This window comes from Danio rerio, chromosome 24 (genome assembly GCF_052040795.2).
Source record: "Danio rerio strain M-AB ecotype USA chromosome 24, GRCz13ab, whole genome shotgun sequence".
In the NCBI taxonomy this organism is placed as follows: Eukaryota; Metazoa; Chordata; class Actinopteri; order Cypriniformes; family Danionidae; genus Danio; species Danio rerio.
Genome location: NC_141044.1, coordinates 28,292,696 through 28,302,531, shown reverse-complemented (window position 1 = coordinate 28,302,531; position 9,836 = coordinate 28,292,696). Strand labels below are relative to the sequence as shown.

Genomic DNA, 9,836 nt, shown 5'->3' with positions numbered 1-9,836 from the left:
TGTTTATGTTTCTCTGCCTTTGACCCTGTCCCCACTCTCTCTCTCATTCACTGAATCAGGTCTTTAAAAAAACTAGGCCATCCAACCATTAGTCACACATACACACTCCCCGTCAGCTCTGCTTATGCATACAGCTAATGTCTAATTTTATGCCACCAAACAAATAAAACACATTAAAAAGGTAAAGCGCTGACACAATTACAGTGCAGTCATGACTGTCGCAAACTAATTTTTAAGACCACAGCTTCATGCACATAAACATCCACACGTTCCAGCAGTTTTCTCATGTGTAGGGATGATATCACAGGGTTATGGCGTTACATAAGGTTTTACATAAGAAGCCACACTGCAACGGGAGAGCTGTTCAGGAGTGAATGTTTTTTCGCTGCACCATTACTGTTGGGACTGCACCAAATCCCCCCTTCACGCACACATATCTCCATCTACTTGGCCTTAATGAACAAGCACTAAATCGAGCACAGCTCTTTCTTATCTGTATTCACTCCACACGCACTTCCTTCTTTCACCTCACTCTCCCGAACCACATCAATAACAGATCCATGACAATGGAAGCCCATAATTCTCCCCCATGACCCACAGTAAACACCTCCCATTGTCAACCGGATTCACGCCGACAGCTGAACCCAGACCAGCTTTCTTCTTCCTTCCTCATGGGTGGGATTTAAATCCCAGCAGACTGCAAAAAAGACAACCGTGATGCTCTTTACGTCTCTGCGATTAAACAGCTCAAATCTAAGCTGCCTGCCCGCATGGCCCTGTTATGAATTTGTGCAAAATGATGCAAGACTTGAATAGATGGCCACTTTCTGGATGTACACAGAATTGTTTTATTTATTAAATAAAGAAAGAGAGCATTTCACAAAAGAAAGAAGGCATGACAATGCCTTCTGAAGAGAAAATGTTTTACAGCTTACAAATAAAATATCCCAGTGGCGAAGAGATTAAAAAAAAACAGTAAAAAATGTATTTTTGACTGGTGGTTCAAGTCAAATAATGCAAAAAATAATAGTTTTCTTAATCATGAGCAGAATGTAAGAATATTTGATACTGGAAAACCAGACAAAAAATACTGATTAAGAAAGATATTTCTTCTGCGGTGGTTGCTCACATGAATCTGAGAGCCAAATAGAAATTACATCTCCAGGAGAATGGCCGCATGATGGAAGACAGCTAACTTATGATACATATGGGCTACTCCATAACTCGCTCTCTCTCTCTCTCTCTTATGCAGTGAGCAGGCAAAAAAAAACAGACCTGTGTGTAGTGATGTCATGCTACATTCAAAAATATCCAGCTGTGTCCAGGTCAGCCGGAATAGTACAAATCACTGTGAAAAAAGGAGGATACTTATGATCCAGAGATTTATTTCTGCAAGTTGTGTTTTCCAGAAGACAAAAACAAGAAGTGTACAAAGTTCCACAGTGAGGTCCTTTCAATATAAAAGAGTAAGAAATGTGAAGTTTCTGTAAAAAGAATTATTTTCTTTCAATTGTCAATAGGAAGTCGTGTTGTTTTATACGAAAAAGCGTCTCAAACAAAAGGCTGTGTTCCCTGATCCAGTTTGAGTGTATAAGTCCCCATGCAGCTTTATTTAGGAGCGTCAGAAGTGCTTGGTCATATCTCACACAGATTGCAGAATTCATTTTATGTGAAGAGATAAAAATCGCAGCTGCGTTTTACACAGTGCTGTTGGGATGACAGAGCAAGAAATTAGCACAGTTTCACTGATTCCGGTAAAAAGGAATGAGAAGTTTTTGATATTAAACATTCTTCTTAGAATCAGTATTACTGTATTATTCCTCTTTCAAAGGCTGGTAAGTATTGTAAAAAAAAAAAAATCAAGCTTACATTATTACAAATGTCCTGTATTACATATTGCAGTGCATTCTACAAAATTTTTATTTATATTATTATGGCGTAATATGCAAAACATCACCCCCCACCAAAAACTAAATCATTTCAAAGATGTAAAAACACAGTAAAGATATAGTTCTCAGCAGATGAGTAAAATCAAAAAAAGTGTAAGTTGATTGCTTCATATAAAAGGACATTGTGTTTTGGCCTAAAGCTCTTATGATAGATTTGTATTGTCAGAAATATCTGATGGGGCTCTGAGCTCTCTACTTCCTGCTTTGTGATGTGGAGGTGCTCTTGCCGCCAGAACGACGGACTGGAACTTTTGAGACAGGTATTTTAGTACGTGGTGGGGCATCCGTCTTTTTAGGAGGGGTGGTTGAAGTAGGGCTAAGATTGGAAGACAGCGCTCCTTGACTGGAAGAATGGGATGGTGGTGTTTGCCTCACGCTAATGGGTATCTTGGAATCTCGAGGTAGGCTGGTGCTGCCTTTCATAGAACGGAATGAAGAAGTGGCGGAAGACGAGCATTTTGGGGAAGGCAAGTTCATTTTTAGATCACCTGCAGATTTTGTTGGTGAACTTGCATCATCGTCTGAGCCCGCAGCACTAGGACTGTCAGGATCATAGAGGTCATAGAGTGCATCCCCCGAGCAACTGTCCCTCAGCAGGCCATCCCGACGAAGAAAAGTGCTGTCCTCATCCTCTGGGCCAGGTGTGGGGGAGTCCCAGTAGCCTTCATCACTTGGTGGAGCATCCTGAAGCTCTTTATCGACAGGAGGAGGTGAGGGGCGTGAGGGCTGCTGCTTTCCCGTCTTGCTACTTCCACTCACAGGGATCTTACTGAGGCCGAGCGCCTTCACTTGAGGTGGCCTTTTCTCAAGTCGGGCCGGAGCATGATGCAAAACGGGCTCTGCCCGACGTGGAGCAGGGGAGTCTTCATCCTTTTGTGGCAACATATGCCAAAGACCCTGCATATCAGCATCATCAACACCCTCAGGACTAGCCATTTCTTCCCCTCCACCCATGTAAGCAACAACTCCACTACCCTGTGGCTTTTTCAGAGCCGCACGTGGTCTTTGGTGGGCTGGCATGTAGCACGAAGCATGTATAGATGCAAGACTACTGACCTGAGGAGGAAGTGGGGGCTTGGCAGGAGAGCATCTCTCCGAGTTTGTCCCAGCTCCACTTAATCTACGACCCATGCAGCCCCCACTACTGCTACCGGTTCCACTGCTTGTGGCACTTCCCCCATTCCCAGAATCCTCTTCTGGGTCAGCGATGATGTCACCACAGCCTGTTAAAGAATCAAAGCTTTTTAGTGAAGTAACATCAGTGAACATGGAGCATAGACGATCCACAGACTGCTCAGATTGTGGGTCGGCTGTACTGTGCTCCATTGGAGGCGTTAAAGCACAGGTTGGAATGGAGGACAGGTGTGTCGAACTGCTATGTTTATGATTTTGGAGCCCTCCTGTCTGGACTCGTAGTGGAGAAGGAGCTGGAGACTCTTCGGTGACTGTATGTTGTTGAGAAACAGAAGGGCCGCAGTTCCCACACTCCACTTCATTAGTACCCTGTATTTCCTGCATAGATGCTACCTTCCATTTGTCAGAATCCCCTGGGAGAGGAGACTCTTCAAACACTTGCGGCAGGGGCTCAAGAGTCAATGTCATGTCTTTCTCTGTTTTCACACTGCCAGAGCTAGAGGAAAGAATTAAGTCTCCCTCTTTTACCTCCTTAGCCACCTCCAAGGTGTCCTCTTGAATCTGGGGCTTCCGCCGCCAACGCATGCTGCTGAAAAGCCCCTTAAGTCCTCGTCCTCTCCGTCCCACTGTAGTAGTTCCATCCCCTGCACGGCTGCTGCTCCGGCGCAGTAAAGAGAAGAAGCTGAAAGACTTGGTGATGGAGCTGCGGAGGGGGGCGGTGGACACACCATCTGGTGTGCCGGCGTGGAGCTGGTCACTACTGGCAGATTCCTCTTTCCGGTGGCTGTCAAGCTCCGAAGGAGTGTCCGTTATTAAGCCATCGTGGGTTTTGCTCCTAACAAGCTCCTGTGTCTTGCCAGCAGCTTTACCGGTGGACTCCCCTTTGTTTCTGACAGAGAAGATGCTCGGCATGCTGCTGCCGGACTTACGCTTGCCAAACAGCTTGAAGGCGGCTTTGTTGAGCTTTCCTGGTGGTTGAGGGTCACATGGAGGTGGTTCACTGCATTCCGTTTGAACCTCCATCTCAGCCTCTGTCCTCTGCACCCTGTTTTCTTTCTTCTTCCCTTTAATTTACCCTGTCTCTAACTGCTCCTTTCCTTTTCTTCTCCCTCTCCACTTCTATCCGCTGCCTTTGCTTGTTGGTGTTCTCCGTCTCGCTCTCTTTCTCTCTCACTGGTAGCTGCGCCTGACAGTCTCTATGGTAACTGGGAGGGTTAAGCAGCTTTCGTCAGCGCTGGAGGCGAGCCAGCACTTTATTCTCCGCCCCCACAGCTCGCCCCCTCCATGCACACAAACACACCCTCATCCCCCACACTACAAACATCACATATCCTTCTCCTCTTTCTTGCCTCAATTATTCTCTTTATCTCACTGAGGAGGCTTGATATGCATCTATGTGCGGGTTGTTAAGAATGTGTGTATTGCTTTGTAACATTGCAATTGTCGTCATGTGCATGTGAGTGCATTGTGTACAAATATGGGTGTGTGTGTGTGTGTGTGCATAATAGACTAAAAGTTTTGCATTGTTTACTCGTGTTTTTATGGGGGTCATAATGCTATTAGCGTTGCATTGTGGATTTGTTGTGAAATATACTCACATGTGGAACCTTTCCAGAAATGCTATAATGATCAGGAGTATTACGGGAAATAAATGGAATGAGTACAAACCTCTCAGTGTAAATGAAAATAAGCCACTGAAAATCCCCCTCAGATGAAAAGGCTCAGGAAAACATTCAAGCTGTGTGGCTGCTCTAGGGTCTGTACTTAGGATTAAAGCAAAAGCTGCTGATTGGAGAAATTACAAGTATGAAGACATGAGGCAGATTTAGATAAACATTTCACTCACTTATAATGAATGCACGCACAACACACTTGAAATGGTTTAGAGAAACGGCTGATGAAATTTAAATGAGATTAGATCAGCTCACGCTGGTGGTCCTCACCTGTTCCAGGCAGTCTGGAGGGGTTGATCATATTCAACGTCTCCTTCAATAACCCGCAGTCCATCTGCCCCCAGCATATGGGCCCAGGGGGACTCCTGTTACCACACTCTTCCACTGTTACACAACAGCAATTAGTTAGTCCAATTGTGTGCAACAGTAGTTAACAACTGAAAGCTTTTGGGTTTTCTTATTTTAGTGGTTGACATATACACAACAGCATGGACGACATTTGGTGGGAAACATTATACTTTATAAATGTTGTGCAGGCTAAGGTTCCCACACTTTTTGACCCATGATTTCAATTACTTGTCTGGTCATTCATATATACAGGATTGGCATGGAGAAACTGGAGCAACAGGTCTCCCCAACATTTTGTAAGGTAATCATTATTTTTCGATGGTTTCAATCACCACGCAAATAAAAACCACAAGCCACATAAAATCACACCTTTAAAGTTTGAAATCAAAATGTACTATGTTTACTGCCAGCTAGATCTCTGCAACTCTCACATGGTCGCCCACTGAAGTTAAGCAGGGTTGCACCTGGTCAGTTGCTGCCGGAAGTGGTGTTAATTAGGCCAGCAGGAGGCGCTCAACCTGCGGTTTATGTGAGTCCTAATGCCCCAATATATTGATGGGGACTCTATACTACTCAGTGAGCACCGTCTTTCGGATGAGACGTTAAACAGAGGGCCCATCTCTCTGTTGTCGTTAAAAATCCCATTTGTGGTTTAACCTCAGCATCCTGGCCAAATTTGCCTAATGGCCTCTGTCCATCTTGGCCTCCTAATCATCCCCATATCATAATTGGCTTCATGACTCCTCCTCCACCAATCAGCTGGTACGTGGTGTATGTCTGGCGCAATATGGCTGCCATCGTGTAATCCAGGTGGATGAGGAGATTCCCCTCAAAAATGTGTAAAGCGCTTTGACTGTCCAGAAAAGCGCAATGTAAATGTGAAGAATTATTATTATTGTATATTTTCCTCGCACACATAGTTTTTCTTTAGGTAAGCAGTAAAATAAATGCAAGTAAATCAACTGAAAAAAAAAATGTGGTAATCATCAATCAAAGTCTAAACATTTGCTTCCGTATTTGAAGTAACAGTCCTTCTCTGTTGACGTCAGTTTGACGGCTTCAGCTGCAATGTTCTTAACTAAATTTAGGTGTAACGCATTCCACAGTAACGCGTTACTGTATTCTAATTTCATTTTTGGGAAATGCAGTAATGTAATGAATTACATTTAAAATTTTTACATTTGAGTAATTTGATCACATTTGCGTTAATTATGTTACAAATATAGATTTTAGCAGAAAAAAGCTTCTTTTAAATCACGTTTTCCGATGCAATGTCAGTTAATAAGCATGCGCTTTTGAATAGCTGAAGAACGTGCTGCTGCTGAGTGTTTGCTTCTTCAAGTGGAAATACAGACAATACTTTGATTTCATTGAGCGTAAAATCAAAAATATTGCTGTGAAATGCAGTCTATGTTTAGTCTCTAAAAAACTTTTGACTGCTTTTAACTTGATCAGTAACTTGTTCAAGCACTACAGACAGCATTTTACGACAATACTCACTACGGATGACACTGGCACCCGCTAAATTGGATTTTTGTGCAATATAGGGAGTAAGGGTGTCTTCTGAATGTCAAGAAAAGCGTAGCTGCTTGTGGGGCCATTCACATAATGCATCTTTTGAGTGCATGTTCGTTATTTCCAATGGAGGCATGTGGCTTGCGCACACATATTGGGAGCGCGTATTGCACGAGCACAAATTATTCAGGCACACCCAGTTGAAAACCACAAGTCAAGTGACAAGAACTGACCGATCCGCCTCATGCATTGTATGGAATATACACATTTCGGTAGCCTAACTACCTCAAACGATGTTATGTACATGTATACATGTATGTTTGTCAAGGGTTACAGGTATGCAGTTTTCTACTAAATGTCTTCCTTGGTGTTAAAAAAAAAAGACAAACAGGTTAGGAACAAGTGAGACAAATTCAACAAATGAGAGAAATGTAAGTTTTGGATGAACTCTTTAAGTCTTTTGAACATATCAAACTGCTTTCATCAACCCATTGTAATGCTTTTCAGTGAATATTTATTCACTGAAAGAGCTGCAGTTTGTTTTGTATAGCTATAGTTTTTGTTTCAAAAGTAACTTCAAAGTAAAGTAATTAGTAATTTGATTACTTTTTACATGTAGTAATTAGTAATGTAATCAATCACTTTTCCAGTAGTAGTCAGTAATTTGTAATTATTACTTTTTTAAAGTAACTTACCTAACACTATTCTTAACCACGCCCATTTTACCATTACTTTGCTACAAGGGAATTGTGTAAAAAAGAAAGCCCCACCCCCTAATCAATATTCCATTTCATTTGAAAGTACAGCAGCATACTAAAAAAAGTCTCAGCAACTTCTAGTTCACACAGACTTTAAGACCAAGCAAAACTCTACCAGTCTGCAGGAACGTACAGTAAATCAGTGGTAATGTACTATGGTCAGTCCTCAATTTTCCATTTAATTTAGAACTGCTCTTTACCTTTACATTACAAAATTTACATGATGACCCCTTAAATCACCTAATTATACTAATATCATCATGTGCCAGGCTATTAAAAGTAAAAAAGCCATTGCAGAGAAATTTTCCTCATGCAAATAAAATGCCCGTCCATGATTTTTCCATTATTATGGGGAGCAGAATATAAGCAACACTTTTAGTCCCTCAAGAGATTTTGAATAAATCCACACGAAACTGATGTAGCCACCCATCCACCCCTATCTGTAAACAAGCCTCCTCTTCCACTTCACTGGCATGAGACAATGTCTACATTCACAATGTACAGGGGGGGCCGGGGCTTCCACTGTGTGTATGTGTGAAGGTAAGCTACCATGTAGCCGTTACAGTGAGGTCAACTCCTCCTGGCCTCTGATTCAGCTTTGGTTCCAGGTCTGCTGTGTTGGACCAAAACTCCCCACCTGTGTTTGCCATTTCTGTCAGCAGCCCCTGAGGCATGGAGGGTGGAATTTGCCATCACACCCGTTGTTTCTTCGGGTCAGTTTGGGTTTGTATACTCGTCATGCACTCTCTAATCCACGGGAGGCCTGTCTGCTTGAGGGTACAGGGAGAAAAATTAACCAGAAGCACATGAGTAAAGTTACGAGACCAACAGGATGAAACTGGAAGAGACTTGAACAATTTAAGTTCGAAGTCCAATTTTTAGAATCCACCTCAGTGGATGAACAATCTCTGACATGATCCCTGTCACTGCCAAGGACAAAATTCTCCTGAGAAACAAACTAGGACATTTGGAAGAGCATAGAGGTGGGCTGTTTGCTAATACGGGTGTGTTGGCCAGATCTTACAATGCTGCTTTTACTCTATTATCTTCCATTGAAAAGGACAAAGGTGCGGGCAGATTCTTCAAAGCACAATGTAGCTCTTATAGTGGAGATTGTCAAGCCCTGATTGGATCAGGATATCCAGAATAGCAGTTTTTTTAAGGCAAAGCCAAATCTTCTCATGAGCTGAGGCATAAAGCAGTTATAGAGGACAAAGAGGGCTTTAAATCAATTTGACCACAAGCTGTTTAACCTTCCCACAGGTTTACCATATGCAATTACAGATTGTTCAAACATTGATGTCATATCACACACATCATCATCATCATCATCATCATATGAAAGCACATCTGTTCGGTATGTTAAAAGGTTCTGTGAATGAGGAAGTGTTTTATGTGATTTAATTAGCTTCATATGAGGAGGGATACACTCAGCGTACAATGGTACAAATTGTTTTAGCCGAAATACCAGTTATAGCTAGTTTTTGGAATTCAGAACCGGTCATTGATCAAAAAAAGTTCATTTAAAACCAAATGATGTTCAGTGATGTTCATTAACTGTTTTCAAAAAGAAACTTAAAATGAATTAAGACCTTCTTTGTTATGTGTACACTGTAAAAAATTTGACCTTAAATTCACAGTAAATTACTGGCTAATAATTGCATTACTTTCACAGTAAATTACTGTATGTAAATTCACAGTAAATTATTGTGAGGTAGTTCACAGTAATTTACTGTGGTTTTGTCACATTAAATTATTGTGAAATTACAACCATATATTGTAACTTTACAGTAGACAATAAAGTCCATTACTGTGATTTCACAGTATTATCTTGTAGAATTAACTATATTTTACTGTGAATTTGCAATATGATTACTGTGATTTAGCAGTAGGTTGCAGTTTAAATACCTGATTTAACTGTAAAGTTACAGTTATATCACGGACTAGTGTAATTTAACAGTGTGGTGCTGTAAAATTTTAAAGCAAATTTAGGTCACACAAAAATGAAAATTCTGTCTTAATTTACTCACCCTCAGGTTGTTCCAGCTCTGTTAAAAAATGATTTTTTTTTGTTAAACACAGGAATAAAAATATACAATACTCCCCTTTGTGTCCAAACAACCTGAGAATGCATAAATGACGACAGCATCTTCATTTTTGAGTGATCTGAGAAAAAGATCTCTAAACTCTAAAATCAAAATAAAAACAAACACACAAACATTTTACAGATTCATTTAACAGTTTAATGACATCTGTGTAAACATTTCAGAAAACTTTCAAAAGGTGAAACCTCAACTGAAAAATACTATAAGAACATATTAATAAAAAAATCTGACATCATATGAAGCATACATATAAAAACATAAAAAAGCAGTGCTTCAGAGTGCGCTCTCTCTCTCGTATATATTATATATATATATATATATATATATATATATATATATATATATATATAATAT

The 9,836-nt window shown here is 41.0% G+C and overlaps 1 protein-coding gene across 1 annotated transcript; it reads right to left on the bottom strand.

Moving 5' to 3' along the window:
- Nucleotides 1-824: 824 nt before the first annotated feature.
- Nucleotides 825-4,248, bottom strand: amer2 (APC membrane recruitment protein 2). Its single transcript, NM_001100152.1, is given in 1 exon segment — nt 825-4,248. A coding segment is annotated over 1 exon segment (1,965 nt). The 5' UTR covers nt 4,107-4,248; the 3' UTR covers nt 825-2,141.
- Between the last annotated feature and the right edge of the window lie 5,588 nt (nt 4,249-9,836).